We start from the raw sequence: 17,633 nt of genomic DNA on the forward strand, positions 1-17,633 counted from the left end.
TCAGGACTAAAGCCTACAGGTTGGCGTGGATTGGATGGTACCCCAGACGAGCCCATGTGCTCCCCTGTATTCACCACGACAAGAGCGACCGAACAGACTGCCGGTTGTCTGCTTTTCGGCAGCTAAAAGTTGACACCAAGCGGTGATCACCTAAACCTGTCACGTTCCCTGACCGACAGAGTCGCACCTCCGTAGCACAACCGATCTGAAGCTTCGTACTTGCGCGTCTTTCTTGTGGCCAAAATAGTACCTATGGACGCTTCACAGACAAAAGCCGCCGAGGCTCAACCGGATGGCCAGATGGACGCCATAGAGGATGTCGAATACGGAGTCAAAGAAGTGGGTAGCACCAACTTCCACTTCCCACATGGACTTCATCTTTGGCTTTGGCTTGTACTAGCCGACTGATCTGACTTTTGCACAGGCATACATCACGGATGAGACGCCCATCTCACCCGCGGCGGAGAAGGCCCTGCTGTGGAAGCAGGACAAGCGCATCGTGCCGCTCTCAGCCGCCATCTACTTCCTGTGTTACCTGGACCGGTCCAACATCGGCAATGCAAAGATCCTCAACTCGTCAACGCACCACGACCTCATGTCCGAGACGGGCATGACGAACTACCAGTATACGATTGCTCTTATGATTTTCTTGGTGGCATACGGGCTGTTTGAGGTGCCCTCGAATGGTGCGTATATCCACTGCTAAGCACCGAGAGCTTCTCTTGTGCTAGCCTCCAATGAAGTGCTGACAATCCTGTGACAGTACTGCTCAAGAAGCTCCGCCCATCACGATGGATCGCCATCCTAATGTTTGGCTGGGGCGCCTGTTCCATGGGTCTAGCTGGTGCTCATAATTATGGCACCGTCACTGGCGTCCGCTTCCTCCTCGGGGTCTTCGAAGCCGGTTTATTTGTAAGCAAATTTTTTATCTCCTACGCTTCACGGGAGGAAGGCCTTCTGAGCCCTTGGTGATTATGTTCGCAACGAGTGGTTAACATATCGCAGCCGGGCTTGGTTTATTACCTCACCTTCTGGTACAAGACAGACGAGCGAAGCATACGTGTTGCCTTCATTCTCGCCAGTGCCACACTTGCAGGCGCCTTTGGGGGTGCGATCGCATATGGAGTTGGCCATATGAATCAAGTTCATGATATGTCTGGATGGCGCTGGCTGTTCATAATTGAAGGGGCACCTTCCTGCGTATCCGCGTTCTTGGTACTGTTCCTTTTGCCAGATTTCCCTGAGACTGTCAATTGGCTCTCTGGAGAGGAGAGGGCGCTTGCTCTCCGCCGGCTCCATGTTGAAGGCAGCAAGGGACTGCACGAGTCTGACTGGTGGCAAGACACGAAAGCCACACTCCTGGACTGGAGGCTCTGGGGCCACTATGCCGTATATTTCGGAATCTCAACGCCGTTTAGCAGCCTCTCTCTGTTCACGCCTTCGATCACGGCTGGTCTTGGCTACAAGGATCTGCAGGCCCAGCTTATGAGTGTTCCACCCTATGCTGTCGCGTACGTGGTCCAGATACTGGTGTCCTGGTCCGCCGACCGGTCCAACTCAAGAGGCCTCCACTCAGCTGTGAGTGCCACAGTTGGCGCGTGCGGTTTTTTGGCATCCGCAGTCCTACCAGCAGATGCATATTCTCATCGCTACGGGTGTCTGATAGTCGCAGCTGCCGGGGCATTCGCATGTATACCTCCGCTGCTGGGATGGCTGTCATCAAACATCTTCAGCACAGCGTCCGTGGGCCTTGCCATTGCTCTGAACATCGGTCTTGGAGGTGCACCAGGGCAGATCGCAGGCGTGTGGATCTACAAGGCTGATGAGGCCAAAAAGGGATACCCGACTGGCCATTGGGTCAATGCCGGGTTGCTCTTCTTTGTGGCTGCTGGATGTGCGCTTTTGAGGCTCTACTACGGCTTGCAGAACCGGAAACTCTTCAGGGAGTCTGGAGGACGAGATGATGTTCGATTTTACAAATATTGAGAATAGCCTCTTGATTACGCTGGAGAGTCCAGGAGCAATGCAACCAGCCAGGGCCAACCCAGAGGGAGAAAACCCAGGTGCGGAGGAGGCCCGAGCTCTTGAGGCAGGCAACCTAGAAATAATGGACTCATCACGTAGATGATCAACCAACATGTCATGTCTGACGAAACATGTTTGTTGAGGTGGAGTCATTGTCCTACGGCGGATGGCTGCCTGGTCGCCTTCTCTGCCCTCTCATTGGGTGGCCAAAAGTACCACACTAGGTGGTAAAGTGCCAAGGTGGGCTGAGGCTCAACATAAGAGACATATAAATTTGACGTGACCCAATGCTGCCCTGGGATAGAGAATCGTGTTCCGTCTCATCAGGAACAGAACATAACTCGCGCTGCCAAATCGATCTCACAAACTTCAGCCTATCATATCTAGACATCATGAGCGGCAGCGTCTTCTCTGAGACCCTGCAGCAGATCACGGACACCAAGCTCTATGAGCTCTCCAAGAAGCGTGCCGTCTTCGAAGCAAAGAAGGCTTCAACGCTCTCCTCCATAGACTCCCAGGCAGATCCTATCGAGAGATTAGTCGATCTCAGTAATGGCGTCAAGGAGTCTTTCGGCATTAGGCTGGACAAAGACGGCAAGGTGCTCACAAACCTAACGAAGCACCCCCACCTCGAGGTACAGTTGAAGAATCTCGATCGCTTCCTTGCACAGGCGCGTTCAGATCCCTCAGTCTCGATCAAGACTCTCGCAGATTGGGAGGAGGACCTGCTGCGTCACCTTGAGATACAGTCCCTGAAGTTCCAGTATGCCACCCTCTACGGGCAACTGGTGACTGAGTGGCTTTCTGGCGATCAGAAGAAAGGGGGCGAAAAAGAAGAGGACACAGAGATGGGCGAGGCATTTGAAGATGTCGGTAGCACAGCGAAGCTGAAGTCTAAGGAGGAGTGGGAAACAAAGGCCTTCGAACCAGCACATGTCGACGTCAACTCACTTGGTAGCTACCTCGAGGTTTTGTTCGGGCTTGCCGAGTCTGATCAGGATCAATTCAGTAAGAAAAGGCGGCAGGCTCTACAAAAGCTTCGAGAGGAAGTCAAAGACTTCGAGGTTGACATCTCCCGCCCTGATCAGCTGAACAGTGGCAATCTTCGGTGGACAATCCAGGGGCTCATGTCCTCCGAATTGTTGACGAACGAGAAACGGGAGGTCCTCAAAGACTTCTTGGGGAATCCTGTCATCTTATCCGAGATCGCCGATGTCCTCAATTTGCGTCTGGCTGCGCTCGAGTCTTGGGGCTGGGGCCCGAATGGTGTCTCCGTTGAGCAACGCCGCAAAATCAGCGGGGTATTCTCCATTCACATGCACGAAGACGTTCTCCAAGCCATATTTCTTCAATACATCGGTGTCAAATGGTCTGTGTTCTTCAAAAAAGCGCTCACCTCATTTCGGAAGACGGAAGGCGCATGGACTTCTCTGCACAAAGACATACCCGAGCATGAGAAGAGACGTCTCGAGTACTATCTTGGACCGGTGCACCGCCGTCGAAGCCTTCAAAAAGAACGTCAAAAGCTTTACAACAATGAGTACTTCGTCGCAAGACTCCTATCGCGAGTCAACGAGGTCATCGAGACTGTGGATGGAGAGGTGGAAGCTAATTTTGACAGCTGTGTCGAATCTCTAGCTGTTGGGGTACGGAACAGGAAGCGAAAGAAGCTATTCGCTTTAAGAAGCTTGGCTTCCAAAACTGACGCGGTGGATTCTTATTCTCCTTCCGAGCCCGAATTCTGCTCGGATGAAGAGGAAGATGATGAAGTGAATACTTCTAAGCCGGCGAAGACACCAATGCAGCTTAAGCAACAGGTAGTTCATCTCCTCTCTACCGAGATTGCCATCAACAAAAAGCTACACGGTGGACTCACTGCTTTCCATGCTGTATTCGAGGAATGGGAGTCTCTTCTACCTCATGAGACCATCTGCACTATCCTACGTTTCCTTGGAGTCTCCCAGGTTTGGATTGGTTTCTTCGTCCAATACCTCCAGGCCCCGCTTCGATTCATGGGCGAGGGTCATGAGTCGTCCAAGATTCGCCGCCGCGGTATTCCTACATCACACGCACTCAGCGACGTCCTAGGAGAGACTGTCCTGTTCTGTCTGGACTTGACGGTTAATCAAGCTGCATCTGGGCAACCTCTGTGGAGGTACAACGATGATCTGTGGTTTTGGTCCCCCGATCATGATACTGCAGTCGCAGCATGGAAGGCTGTTGAAGGCTTTGCTAGCGTTACAGGTACCTCCATCAATCCTCGGAAGACCGGCTCTGTCCGCATCTCAGAGAAGCAGGAATCGCAGCTCGAGATCAATGAACTTCTCCCTCAAGAAGGCATTCGATGGGGCTTCCTTTTCCTTTCGCCGCAGACAGGACGCTTCGAGATCGACCAAAAGATGGTAGACAAGCATATTGACGAGCTCAGGAAGCAGCTGAACGACAAATACAGCGTTTTCAGTTTCATCCAGACTTGGAATGCATTCGCAGCCAAATTCTTCTCTTCGAACTTTGGCAAGTCTGCAAACTGCTTCGGGCGCCAGCATGTCGATGATATGCTGGCGACGCACAAGCGTATCCAGCAGCAGATTTTCTCCTCTGATAGTGGGAACGGACGTATGGGTACATCCTCCAGCATAATTGGTTATCTTAGGGAGACAATCGAGCAGCGCTTTGATATCAAGAACGTCCCGGATGGCTACTTCTATTTCCCTGTGGACCTCGGCGGGCTGGACCTTCAGTCACCATTCATCTCACTGCTCCAGATCCGAGACTCTGTTCTCGAGTCTCACGACAGTCTCATCAAGGACATGTTTGAGACCGAGCATGAGGCCTACACTCGCTTCAAAAACCGATTCATCAGCGGCACCGTCAATCGCAAACAAACAAGCAACCCCCAGTGGCGGCCTGAAGCACAGCACGATCGCGATAATTTCCTTGACATTGCCGAGTTTGTCTCACACCGCGAGGATCTGGGAATCATCACCGACGAGTCCGCGCCGCACGACATCCTCTGGGTGTTCCAGCAGCTCATGGCGCAACCCGTGGAAGAGAGCATCGACGAGGTCCCGGAACCCCGGACCGGGCTGGCGCAGCTCAAACCCGGCGGCCAGGCGATCAAGCAGCAGTGGCACGACATGGATGCCACGTGGCGCTGGATCACGGCAATGTACGGGCCGGAGATTGTGGAGCGGTTTGGGGGACTGAGTATTGTTGATTCAGGCCTTTTGCCTATGGGTATGGTCGGACTTTTGAGGGAAAAGAGGGTTACTTGGCAGGGATGAAATGTTTGGATGGTTGGCGGGGAGTTCACGCATAAATTGTCCAGTCATTTTGCATCAGTCTGTAAAGTATCTGTATCAAGTGCTTATTTTACGCATTCCACTCTAGCATCCCTAGTGTGTTGTGAGCAAAATGGGAGTGCTGGCGATGAAGGCAGGGTGGTCCGAATTATGCTGCTTCTGTATAATGAAAGGGGTGTAGAAATGAGACGTTGTCTGAAGTCTCGTGAAAGCAATAAGCGACGAGATATTAGTGTTGACAAAGAACCACATGCATCTTTTGACGTAAAATTTCATGAGGACTTGAATGACTATCTCAAATGGCCCGATTGCGTCTTCGGTCCATTTTCGAATGAACAACAATGTGGGTGAAGAAGTGGAATTTGAGCAGATGCAAGCGGTGCAGTCATGGCTAACACAGCTGAGCCTGTCGGCTTTCCGAATAGAACTATAGTTAGCCTTCCTGGTTGCGATTGCAATCATATCTAGGGCGAAAACAAATAGCGGTTTCACACTGCGCCGTCGTATCAAATAAACGAACCCATCTCTGCCGAGTCGTAGAATTAGCTTCTGATGCGGAAACTTATTATCAATGGAAGTTAGGTAGGCAGACACATCTGTCTATCTCGTGGTTCTGTTCTGACGCATAGAAGCACTTCTCTGGCTCCAAGCCTGGACATCAACTGGCGGGTCTTGTTTCAGGGTAAGGCTTTATATCACGTTCCAGGTGGCTGAGAGATGCCCAAGGAACTGATCACAACAGAATTAATGATTATCTGCTTTACGCGAATGCGCGACCTGCAGCGCTCTATATACGGCAAGAGGCCTAGTCTACCCAATCAGAATACGTTGGGAACAGCCCAAAGCAGTTCGCGTAGTACGTGGCCGTGGCAGACCAGTCAGAGAAGACAGCCAACACTCCGACCTCCCGCGCCAGGACGTCCAGCAGATTATATACATCGCCATCATTGTTAGTCACGTTCGCGATCGAGGTGTAGTAATAATCATCATCCTCCTCGACCTGGCTCAGCGGCCCCGACCGGTCAAAGGACCAGGTGACGAGCTTCAGCCCCAGCCGCTTGGCCTCGGCCGCGTACTCGGACGGCACGATGGACTTGCCGTCCTCACCGACCGTGACCAGGAACGGCAAGGGGGGTGCCATGATCTTAACGCCAGCGGCAGCGTACTCGGTAAGGTTGGCGATGTCACCCTCCGTCTCTGTCAAGAAGATGACCTGGCTGGCGATCTCCGGCACCGCCTCGATCCAGTACAGGATGTCGTCGTACAGGAAGCTCTGCGGCCACAGCCGCTTCAGGTCGACCCCGGCGGCCCGGTACTCGTCGACCATCTGCTGCGCGTACACCTGTTGCGTGTAGTTGGAGCCGTTGCCGCCGAAGGGCATCGGCACCTGGGGCGTCTTAAGCTCGGGGGTGAACTGCACCTCGGACCCGCCGAACTCATCAACCAGCTCGATGAACTCGCGGTGGGTGAGCACTGTCCCGCAAGTGGCGTAAAGGTCTGTCCGCCAGCTGGGCGTGCCGTGCAGGAAATCACCGGGCGTCTCGGCGGTGGCATTGAAGCCATCCATCTTGCCGCAGAGGCTTTTAAACTCGTCAAGGGTGATATCGCTGGTGCAGCACTTGGCACTGGCGGCGGCGCCGGTGGCCGGGTCGGCAGGCGAGAAGGGCTGCGTGCACTTCGCGTTGAGCTCCGGGATGTCGACGATGTTGGTGGTCGAGTGCAGGTCGCACTGGTCGTGGCGGCAGACGAGCTGGCGGTCCGAGGTGAAGACGACGTCGCACTCGAGGACCTCGGCGCCCATGCGGAGCCCTGCCAGCTCGGACTCGCGCGTCTCCTCCGGGATGAGCAGGGTTCCACCGCCGCGGTGGCCGATGGAGAAGCGTGAGGGTCGGATGTCCATCTCCGAGCAGGCCTCGAGCTCATCCTTGAGCGGGGACGGGTCCATGTCGTTGACGAGGAAATATGGCCGCGGCCCCAATTGCACTTGCTTGATCAACTGGTGCTGGTTCGTCCGCGATTGAGGCACAATGGGAGTCGCCAGGCCAATGCAGGCCAGGAGACTGGCGACGGCGATATGTCCGAACGTCATCGTACCGGCTGACAGCAGAACTGTTTCCGAGGCTGTCCCAATTGCTCTGGGGAATGCACAAAGACGCTTAGTTCCGCTGGCTTCCAGTGTGAACACCTCGGTAGACCCGGAGATGGAAGGTTGCTGGGGGACTGGAGTGCTTCTCAAAAAGAGAAGAAAGGAGACTCAATTCGCTCGAACACCTCTCCTATTTGGTTTATATATCAAGTCTACCCCCGTTCCCCGGCCTCTCATCGTATCGGTAGCCTGGCCAAGTTCCAAGCTCCATCGATAGCTAGCGAGGCACGTGTGCCCAAGCGAGGATGCTATCTGGCTCTAAACCGGCAGACCGATCAATCCATCGGCGAAAGCCAAGCCAACGCCAAGTCCTGGCGGTGGTTCGTCGGATGTCGCCCTGCAGGGAAACCTTATGCAGAGAACCAAAGGTAATTGACTGCCTGAGTCGCGAGGTTGGGATTGGAAATTGCAAGATGAAAATAGAAGCGGATCGTCGCTGCACTTCTTTGTGGATTTACCTGAGTGAGGGCACAGCAATTGGCGAGACTTGCGACGTCTATTTTATGGAGTGGGATATTGTTTAAAGCTCATAAAGGCGAATTGTGGACGTGCCTATTCAACTAATTTGGAAAGTCAAGGTGACATTGGTAAGAAGAGTGATATGAAATAGATATATGTGTGGTATCTTCAGGGTATAAATAATGACTGGAAGTTGAAGCTCCGCTAGATCTCCCATAAAACGCCTCGACTAAAATAGTCCCCTTTCCAAGTTAAATTCCTCCCATTCCAACAAGCACGCAGGGATAGACAGCGCGAGGACTGTAAATTATCAGGGACAATTTAAATCCCTTTCAAATTAAGTGGAAAACGCGACAGCGGCTAAAGGGACGTTTTTAAGCGCCCGCGTAGGGTTTGGTGTGGTTGTGGGTTTTGGTGGAGTGGCGGCGGGACCGCATGGCCTCGATGGTGTCAAGAACCATGAGGAAGAGGAAGATGGCCCTATTTCGATCAGAATTTGGTTCATGGAGCATTTTACAGATATAGCAGGACCAAACTTACCACAGGAAGAAACCAAACGCGACAGCGGCCTGCAGCGATCCACACCAGCTGTTTCCGTGACACCTGGGCACACCAATAAAGACAGCCAGGGCGACGGAGCCGGCGAACCAGAAGATCATCGTGATAGCCTCCAGAGCCAGAGCAGCGAGCTTGTGGAAGATGCTGGTGAGGTAGAGGGGTGTGATGCCGATGTATGCTAGGACGAGCAGTGACCAGATTGAGTTGAACAGCATGAAGTTGACGCGATCAGGCGACCAGCTTCCAGTCCAGTAATAGCCATTGTTGTAGGTGCCGTCGTAAAGGCTGACAACGTAGCCTGTCAGACCGAGTTCTATTATGCTGAAGACAACAGCCACGATGTGGGCGATGGGGACGAAGCCGAGAGCCATCTTGGAGGAGTCGAGTTGGTTGTGGTGAGAGAGGGTGGTGATGATTAAGAGTGGGTCTGTAGGTCAATAAGACGACTAGACTTCGACTGGGGGGGAGGGCTGATGTTGATGGTTGGATGAACTTGGAGAGTTCAGGACTGTTTGACTGTGTGCCACGATAATTACTATGATCAGAAAGAGAGGAACAGCTTTCGCCAGGAGGGACAGTATGTGCTCATATAATAAGTGAAAAAAAAGAATAGAGCGCCTCCAGCCAGTCCAGTCAAGCGCCAGGGTGGGCTCAGCAAGAATGACGTGGTGTGGCAGCAATCCAGTAGGTGAGCGGCAGCTACTCGCCAAGTGAGACCGGGCTGGGCTCGCTGGACTGGACTAGACCTGCAGCAAGGACTGGCATGGCCGTTTGCCGTCATCGTGTTCGCCTTTTCCACCCCCAGCACATAGACCTAGTAGTGCCACCCCAGCAGCCCAGCCGTGGCGTCCTATTCTGGTAGGCTCGATGGCTCGATGCCGGAGGGATTTGATGGGCAGGTGGCCTTGATTCTGGTGTGGGTGTGGCTTAACGAATCCGTCTTAACCACCATGACTTCATCCCCTCCCAAAAGTCGGGTGCTTGCTCTGTGAGTGTCGAGGCCTGAGGACCAGAGGACCCAGCAGGGCACACGTCATTTGGCATGGCTGGGGCTATTGTGATTGGTCAGAGACGGGGGGTCAGAGGCCCCACCAGTGCCACCACAGGCAGAGATGCAGGGATGGCAGCTGTGCAGAGCTCTGTCGGAATCTCTCCCTTCCATTCCACGACGCCATCGTCGTAGATCTCCCGCCTGGCACGGCACACTTCTGCCGGCGGCGTCCCAATCACCACCACACACCCTCGCGCACTTGTAGCACTTGTCACCAACAGCATTATTATTACTCCACATATGCAGCAGTATCGTGGCCTAGTTTCAGATCTCTGCTCCATCACATCGCGTTCCAACTGATTGGCATTCGACCCTTCACGCGTCGTTTCACTGTTAATGGAGCCACAATCACCACAAGCTGCGCCACTCATAGAATGGGCTGCTTCATCCTCTCATCCGAACTTCATCTGAAGGCATTCCTCCCCCCGCAGACCCCAATGCTGCTTTCAACATCCACTACGGAAGTTCCCGCTATACGCTCCCCGTGATCATGCCCATAAGCACCAGCACCCATGCCACTCGTTTCGTTTCGCATAACACGTCCTGCACGCGGTCGACTGGCCCGCCTAGCGCTCCGTTGCAACACGCGAGCATTGTTAGCCCAGTTGCCAACCAACCTGGCTGCCCGTTGCTCCCGCTCACTAGCGAGCGGCGGAGCTCTAACATAGGTGTACCAAAGTGCTCCACTTCTCCAGGCCCGGTGTCGACCAACGTGCTACAAGGCAAGCTGTGATAGTAATGGCCTCTGGCAGAATGCGTTAGAGATGGAAAACAATTCTGTATCTCACCACGTTGCACTGCAGCGACTCACGTTGGCTGTTGTTCAATTTCCAGGGACAACCCTCCCTCAGTCAAGCACCTCATCAGACTCGCGCTGCCAATGCGACTAGGAATGCATTCAACTGACTAGTCTACCGACTCTACTTGCCATTTATTATTTACCTAGAAGCCCTCTCTCGCCGAGCACGTAAGCAAATGACTCATCCAGAATCCTCAAGCCCTCCTCAATCTCATCCGCCGACACAGTGACAGGAGGTGCCAGCCTGAAGACGCCTCCCATGCCAGGCAGTTGCACCACGTTGCAGGACAGCCCGTTCACCATCGCTCTGTCGCTGACAGCCTGTCCTATCTCAGTTCCTGGCGTCTTTGCCTCCTTGTCTGAGATGATCTCAATTCCCTGCATCAGTCCTATACCCCGAACGTCACCAATGCACCAATACTTTTGTTGCAGCTTCAGCAGCCCCGAATGAAGCTGCTCTCCCCTCTTGGCCGCGCGCTCCGCAATGCCGTCCCTCTCCACAATCTCAAGAACCTTAGATCCCACTGCCGCAGTCAGCGGGTCGTTAAGGTGGGTGGTCAGCCAGAGGAATCCTGACTCTCTAACGCCTCTCTCGATCTCAGGAGTCGTGCTCACAGCGGCCAGCGGCAACCCGCAGCCTAAAGTCTTTGATAGACACAGGATATCCGGCACCACACCCTCCTCATGCTCAAAGCAAAACATCTTCCCTGTCCGGCCGACACCGGTCTGCGCTTCGTCCATGATGAGCAGCATCCCGCGTTTCCGGCACTCAGCGGCCATACGTGCGAGATAACCCTTGGGCAACACCAAGATTCCACCGGTGGACAAGATCGGCTCCAAGATGAAGGCCGCCAGGGATCCCACGGATTGTCGGTCAATCATCGCCCAGCCGAAGTCCAGTTCCTTCTCCCAGTCATAAGTCCCGTCCGCCTTGCGAAATATTGACCGGTAAGCATACGGCGCTGGGAAAGCAAGCTGGCCTGGCATCGCAGGGCCGGCGTTCTTTCTACCAGTGGAATATGTCGCGCTTCCAGCACCAGAGGTTAAGCCGTGGTAAGATGCGCTGAACGCCACAATCTCAAATTTGCCCGTGTACAGCTTTGCCATCTTGATAGCAGCCTCGGTCGTCTCAGACCCCGTGTTCAGGAAGAATGATTTCTCCAGCGGCCGGGGTAGGAACTTCGCAAGGCGCTCGGCGAGGTCGACCACTGGCTGAGTGACCATGTTTGAGAGGAGGTGGTCTAGCTCGCCGACGGATTGCCTAAGGCTCTGTCAGTAAAGTTACATTTACTTTCATCAATGACAAAGCGACAGTTGACAGCCGAATTTCTACATATTGCACACATCTCACAAAGCTATCCTCGAAATCTCCCAGGGAGGAAAAGAAATCTGTCAAAGATTACTGACCGTACCACCTCGACGATCTCCGGATGAGAGTGGCCTAGCAGCGAGCTCATCTGGCCCGAGGTGAAGTCTAGGATGGATCGGCCGGACGCATCGTATAAGCGTGTCCCCTTGGCGCTCGTGATTACGACGGGGCAAGGAGGCACACCTGTCGACATTAGATACTTGTCGTGCTTGGCCCAGAAGGCATCGTTCGGACTGACGGAACCCATGTTGAATGTTGGAGAAATGGATGATCAATTGTCCAAGATTGAAAATGCGATCCGACAAGACAGCAAGTATCCAGGCTTTTGAACCAAGTGCGTGATGAGGGGAAGGTCGCAGAAGTTGGCTCGATGTCGCATTCTATGTATTAGACTGCTCCACGCAGAGGATACTCGATTTATACTTCCCTCTATCCCCACATGACGGACGTTATCAGCTTGTAGACTGGTCGGCCGCCTAGTTGTAGAGTTGATAGCGCTCCGGCCATCATTATTGGCTAAGGGGTTTTCCGCGGGATTGTGTTGACTCGTTGCGGTTCCCCGCGGGAAACGGACGGTGGTGTCTTACCATGAGCATTTCCGACTTATACCAAGGTTTCCGGTGGCCCGTTTGAACTCAATCTAGATTTGTGTTTTGAGTACTTAATAATTACGCGAGTCCACCCCTATTGGACATCTAGCGCTGGGTTGTTGCTCGGCTTGGCCGTTCGGGAAGCTGAATATTGAGCCTGGATTCCTGCTGTCACGCCAATACGTTATGTTTGTGGGAACGTGAGGAGGGCATTTGGCGTCCCGAATTTCTCATAATCGCTTTTGAATTAGTGAAATACCGTTATGACCTTCTTGTCCATAATCAGACACGAGGATGTGGGCAGAAAAAGACCATAAATCTGGACAGAAGGCCCCGCAGGGTAGATAGGTAAGACGGGACCCATGTTATCCAGTGCAGCACAGCTGGGCAGCGACCTATCTGAGTACAGGTACAGCTCATTGTTCAACTTATCTTGCTGTTTCCATGGGCATTTGATGTCTATCACAATGCATCCCCAAATCCGCTGCTTGAGCTACACGCGTCGATCTTGTCCCTGCGCCGTATTCTCATCGGAACCTTGCCAGCAGGATACGACATGCCACTGTCGAAGCCCATGAGCGTGAAGTCCTCCTGCACATTCACACCAGCCTCTAGTATCTCGCAGTCAAGCAGGCTTACCATCAAGGCGCCGGTGAGTAACATCTGTCGCTTCGCAAAGTGACGGCCGAGATATTTCCGCGGCCCGCCGCCGTAGGGGATCGAGGACCCTTCGAGCCCTTTCGTAAAAAATACTAGATAAGAAGCAGGATTTTTGGATTGTGCGTTATCGTGCTCCAGTTTTGATGGTTGTCTGAGGAATCTTCCAATCCAAAATTGGTCAACCGAGTGCTCGTTATTCAAGACGGTGTCCCACACTTCAGAGTCCATGCGTGCAGCTGTCGTCGGCGTGACTACGACCTCCCGTCTTGGTAATACCCAGTCTCAAGTATTGATTTCAGTTCTGTCTGGCATCCTGATGATGTAGAAGTGCATTCTAAGACGCACAGTCTGGGCATAGACGGCTTGGAGGACCGGCAACTGGAGTAACCAGTCGACATCGAACGTAATGTGGCTGTCTTCGCGTTTGTGGTGCTCGATGGGAACATGATGTCCGTCCTGAATATATTGAGAAAATTTATCTTTCAATCGCGTTCATTAAATCTCCATTGCCTTGAATTAAGTGGGCAGTTTCGGTACCCATAAGAACAGCATAGGTGCTCATGCAGGTTGTCTTGGCCGTCAGCTTGAGGGAGCCTAAAGCCGATGAAGAGGTGTTTGTAAGGGCAAGGTCTTCAGAGTCCCAAGTCCACTTGCCTATTCTCTATTACAATGCCACCAAAAGTGACTGTTGATAATTAGCCCACATCTTCCCCACCCTTGACCCATTCCCCTTGTTAAGGGATAGCCCCCGGCATGAATCATAGTGAGCCATTCGCGCTAGAGCTCTAGCACGACTCAAAACATCTCTTAACCTGCAGGTGAAGCTCGCTCTGATGGCGTTGGAAGTTCATTTAAGGCCTACTTGAGGCACCACTGCTGGCATCAGATTCGTTTTGATCATTTTACTATCTTTCAATCAGCACTCAATCAACCGAGAACAAGCTGTAGCTGGCCGCAGTTTACGATACAATGGCTGAAAATCATGCTGTTGTCATAGGTGCATCCGGACTTATTGGCTGGGGCGTTGTGAATGAACTCCTCTCAAAAGATTCAATTTCAGCCGGCACTTTCAGTAGGGTCACGGCGCTCGTCAATCGCCCCATCAAGCGGGATGAAAGTTTCTGGCCGAAGAGCCACCCAAGCCAACCAGAGCTTCTCCTGGTCGATGGCGTTAACATGATGGACGAGCAAGAGAAAGTCACGACACTGCTCAGGGACAGGATACCGGATGCCCATACCATCACTCATGCTTTCTATTTCGGTGCGTAGAGACACCTAAGATATTGACCACTTTAACCAATGAACTTCAAGTCTTCAGAGCGAATGATGGCGATCAGGAAGCGGAAGTGCAGATGAATACCAACATGATGGCCTGCTTCATCAACGCGATCGAGTCGCTCACCACGAGTCTCAAATTCTTCGTCTTCCCAGGAGGAACACGAGGCTACGGCATCTACCGCCCAGGCGGCATGTTCACCGCGCCGCTCGACGAATCACTCATCGACACACTCCCCGACGACTACGCCAAGACAGTCACGTACCCATCGTTTCGGCGCCTGCTCGCCAAAGCAAGCGAGGGCAAGTCCTGGACGTGGTGCGAGATCTGCCCTGATGCAGTCATCGGCTTCGCGCCCAACGGCAGCGGGTGGTCCCTCGCCGCCCACTGGGCCACCTACCTCAGCGCGTGGCGGCTCAAGCACGGCGAGGGGAGCGAGGTGGCCTTCCCAGGCACGCTTTCTGGCTACGATTCCAAGTTCACCGAAGCGAGTACGAGGGCGCTAGCCCGCTTCGCCATCTACGCCTCTGTGCTGAGACCGGAGGCGTGCGGTGGCGGCAGGACCTTCAACGTGGCGGACGCCGAGGGGCCTGCCACCATGCGGGAGAGGTGGCCGCAAATCGCGGCATGGTTCGGGTGTGGGTGACAATTTCGATCAAGCCTCTAATGTTCTGCTCTTTTGATTTCTTCCCCCTCATGCTTTCTCCCGTTCCCGTTCTCTTCCGAGGGTCTGTTCCTGGGACTTGGGCTGCATTTGGATTCCATTCGCCTGACCGCTGCGTTACCTTGTGCTACTTAAATGGGGGATAATGTTTCAGGGCAACGTGCATGTTTGTGCGAGCCCAAAAGACTACACAAGTGTTCGGCTGGAGATACCATGTACCCGCGCGTGAGGGAGTACTCCGTTGTTTTCTTCCCGAGACATGTACCTGCGAATATCTATCACGCTTGCGGTGTCTCTCAATCGGATAGTTTCGACAGCCAGAGACGCACCTCACATTCCTACTCCACTGCGCAAGAGACATCACTAACCTTTCCATTTGGCGCACAGTAAAAGGGGTGGCTCCACCGTCCGATGGCTATCGGGGAAGTAAGCCAAGCGAGTTCATTCACGAAAACAGGAAGCTGCTCGAATCGGCAGGAGTAAGAGGTGTCAGTGTTTGGCATTCGGATCAGCTAGACAGCTATGGTTATTGGCTTACGTTCGATCGCCACCTTAGCCTTCGTCGCCTCCGGCAAGAGGCAGGATTTTCTGAGCAAAGTAGACCGGAGGAGGGATGGTGGAAAGCGTTCGAGCTGTTCAGGGAAGCTGGCATGATTCCGTAGTATGCTCGTCATGGTGTCAATGCAATGGTTGCATAGTAGCTGAGTCTTTGAGCTGAGACAGAGCCGGAATTTTTTTAAAAGGACGAGTATGTAGCTATTATCCAGAACCTTGCATTTGGACCTGTCATTGCTCGAAAACGTCCCACGAAGATTTGTGTCTCATGTTCCCTACTCTGCTTGCTATATGATGTTAACTTGCGTAACTCTTGATCAGACACATCGATGTATTAATCTACTCATGTAAGCTTTTTCTGGTCGGTCATCAAATCATTGAGTTCTCCAGACAAAATTTGATGAGAAGACCATGTTACTATGGAGAACTAAGAATGGAGACTTAATTGATTTGAAAGACAAGTTTGCAGAGTTTTATCTGATCGCGACGTCCATGCACATTTGAAACGACAAGAGTATGCAAGACTTCGGTGAAGTTTTTCTTGTTTTCTCAGGGAGAAAGTCTGCATGCATGAGATTCGATATGAAGTCTAAATTCAAGCCAGGTAACGTCTGAAAAGGCGCAACGAGGTGCTGATGTCAGGCGTTCTCGAATTCGAGATTGATATTGCATGAATTTTCAATACACTCGTCACCGGACGAAATCGAATATTTATATCTTCTTTTTCCTTTTTGGAATGAGCTGTAGATAGGTGATCTATTTAGAGGTCATTTTATGCACGATTAGCGACTGGCTGAGTATATCCAAATCTCTGTGCTGCGCGAGATTCCCCCACGTTCTCCGTCCGAGCTGACATCTTAAGTCTCCGAGTCCGAAGCAGACGTATCCTATCGTACATAAAGGCAGTCAGCACAGCATTCAGAGGCCAGTTGAGATGTCTGATCAGCTGAAACATTAATTCAACACAATCCATTAAAGATGGCTACGCGACGTTTTGCTTTCTCATTGCATCCTCCACGAATACCCACAGCTCACCTCCGGCGTTGCGTAATAGACAATCCGCCAAGAAAATTCGTACTGCAAGGTAGCCGAACGAAGTTTACAGTCACAAAGAACCAAACGACCGGGGCGAACCTTATCTGTCATGGCAAACAGGGAAATGAAACAACAAAAGGGGGGCCAAATCTAAGATGGTCAGGGGAGACTAATCTAGTGGCACGTAGTTTCCAGGCTTATGAAAACGCGAGCAAACAGAGACCGTACATAGTTCAATTCTGCACCTCGTTGGCAATCTGGCTCAGCGCCGACATTCTAGCCCAGCAGATTGGAGCAGAAGAGTACGACGCGACACAGACTGCGCGGATGCTGCTCATCGGCGGTGCGGCATCAGTACCCATGTACAGATGGTAAATACCTCGACTGAATATGTGAAGTGCCCTTGTATACGAGAAACTTATGCTGACTCGTCCCCAGGTTCATTTTTGTGTCCACACGAGTTCAGTTCAGGTCTGGACTCCCCAAGATTATCAACGCCACCCTTACTGTTGCGACTCGCACAGCCATCACATGCTGTATTATGACACCAGTGATGAGCACCTACTTCTTCAGCATGCAGTCTTTTCTATCTGGCCACGGTATAGCAAGCACCTGGGAACATCTGCAACGAACTTTGCCACAGAGCTGGGAATCTGCATTCCGCTTTTGGCCTGTTGTCAACGCTGTCAACTTCTCTGTCGTGCCGGCGCATTTAAGAGGGATCTTCCAAGCTTTTGCAGGGCTGGCCTGGCAGACATATCTGGCGTGGCTGAATAGGCAGAAGATGGATCTGAAGTCGGCTGGGGCAGGGACATGCCGAATTGCAGAAGAGTCCATCGTGATGAGGAGCAAGTCATCGAAGCAGAGTCAGTGTTGACGAAGGGAGCCTTGCATATTGAGTTATATGCTTTTCTGTATGAATCGTGCCATTAGACGGCTGGACCTTCCGCTTTCGAATGTTAGACACATGGGCTCGGGCCCACTATATTTAGAAGGGATGAGATATTCAAAGGAGTTGCAATACTATAAGCTACAAACATCGACATGGAGCTACATGTGCAGTCTATTCTGATATAGGCGCGTTACTTGCCCAGACACTTCCACGTTGCAAATTCAGCTCGCGTGTCTGTGATCGTTTTAAATA

General features: G+C 52.5%; 7 protein-coding genes across 7 annotated transcripts; 3 read left to right on the forward strand and 4 right to left on the reverse strand.

The window, feature by feature from the left end:
- Positions 1-252: 252 nt before the first annotated feature.
- On the forward strand, positions 253-1,986 carry J7T55_003182 (major facilitator superfamily transporter; the record flags this gene model as incomplete). The annotated part of the gene is made up of 4 exons (XM_053138333.1): positions 253-339; positions 425-686; positions 764-912; positions 1,006-1,986. The coding sequence occupies 4 exons, from the start codon at positions 253-255 to the stop codon at positions 1,984-1,986; spliced, it is 1,479 nt and encodes a 492-aa protein (XP_052999048.1).
- Positions 1,987-2,417: 431 nt separating this feature from the next.
- J7T55_003183 (uncharacterized protein) lies at positions 2,418-5,309 on the forward strand (the record flags this gene model as incomplete). Its single annotated transcript, XM_053138335.1, has 1 exon — positions 2,418-5,309. One exon carries the CDS (start codon positions 2,418-2,420, stop codon positions 5,307-5,309), a length of 2,892 nt encoding a protein of 963 aa, XP_052999049.1.
- An 823-nt stretch (positions 5,310-6,132) lies between these two features.
- Positions 6,133-7,416, reverse strand: J7T55_003184 (glycerophosphoryl diester phosphodiesterase family protein; the record flags this gene model as incomplete). Its single annotated transcript, XM_053138336.1, has 1 exon — positions 6,133-7,416. The coding sequence occupies one exon, from the start codon at positions 7,414-7,416 to the stop codon at positions 6,133-6,135; it is 1,284 nt and encodes a 427-aa protein (XP_052999050.1).
- An 890-nt stretch (positions 7,417-8,306) lies between these two features.
- On the reverse strand, positions 8,307-8,861 carry J7T55_003185 (uncharacterized protein; the record flags this gene model as incomplete). Its single annotated transcript, XM_053138337.1, has 2 exons — positions 8,307-8,412; positions 8,473-8,861. 2 exons carry the CDS (start codon positions 8,859-8,861, stop codon positions 8,307-8,309), a joined length of 495 nt encoding a protein of 164 aa, XP_052999051.1.
- Positions 8,862-10,475: 1,614 nt separating this feature from the next.
- On the reverse strand, positions 10,476-11,956 carry J7T55_003186 (dialkylglycine decarboxylase; the record flags this gene model as incomplete). Its single annotated transcript, XM_053138338.1, has 2 exons — positions 10,476-11,601; positions 11,748-11,956. 2 exons carry the CDS (start codon positions 11,954-11,956, stop codon positions 10,476-10,478), a joined length of 1,335 nt encoding a protein of 444 aa, XP_052999052.1.
- An 805-nt stretch (positions 11,957-12,761) lies between these two features.
- Positions 12,762-13,405, reverse strand: J7T55_003187 (25-hydroxycholesterol 7-alpha-hydroxylase; the record flags this gene model as incomplete). Its single annotated transcript, XM_053138339.1, has 2 exons — positions 12,762-13,224; positions 13,305-13,405. 2 exons carry the CDS (start codon positions 13,403-13,405, stop codon positions 12,762-12,764), a joined length of 564 nt encoding a protein of 187 aa, XP_052999053.1.
- A 523-nt stretch (positions 13,406-13,928) lies between these two features.
- Positions 13,929-17,366, forward strand: J7T55_003188 (uncharacterized protein; the record flags this gene model as incomplete). The annotated part of the gene is made up of 5 exons (XM_053138340.1): positions 13,929-14,220; positions 14,271-14,873; positions 15,287-15,560; positions 16,678-16,860; positions 16,928-17,366. 5 exons carry the CDS (start codon positions 13,929-13,931, stop codon positions 17,364-17,366), a joined length of 1,791 nt encoding a protein of 596 aa, XP_052999054.1.
- Between the last annotated feature and the right edge of the window lie 267 nt (positions 17,367-17,633).

This window comes from Diaporthe amygdali (genome assembly GCF_026229845.1).
Source record: "Diaporthe amygdali strain CAA958 chromosome Unknown NODE_3_length_2959817_cov_65_330692, whole genome shotgun sequence".
In the NCBI taxonomy this organism is placed as follows: domain Eukaryota; kingdom Fungi; phylum Ascomycota; class Sordariomycetes; order Diaporthales; family Diaporthaceae; genus Diaporthe; species Diaporthe amygdali.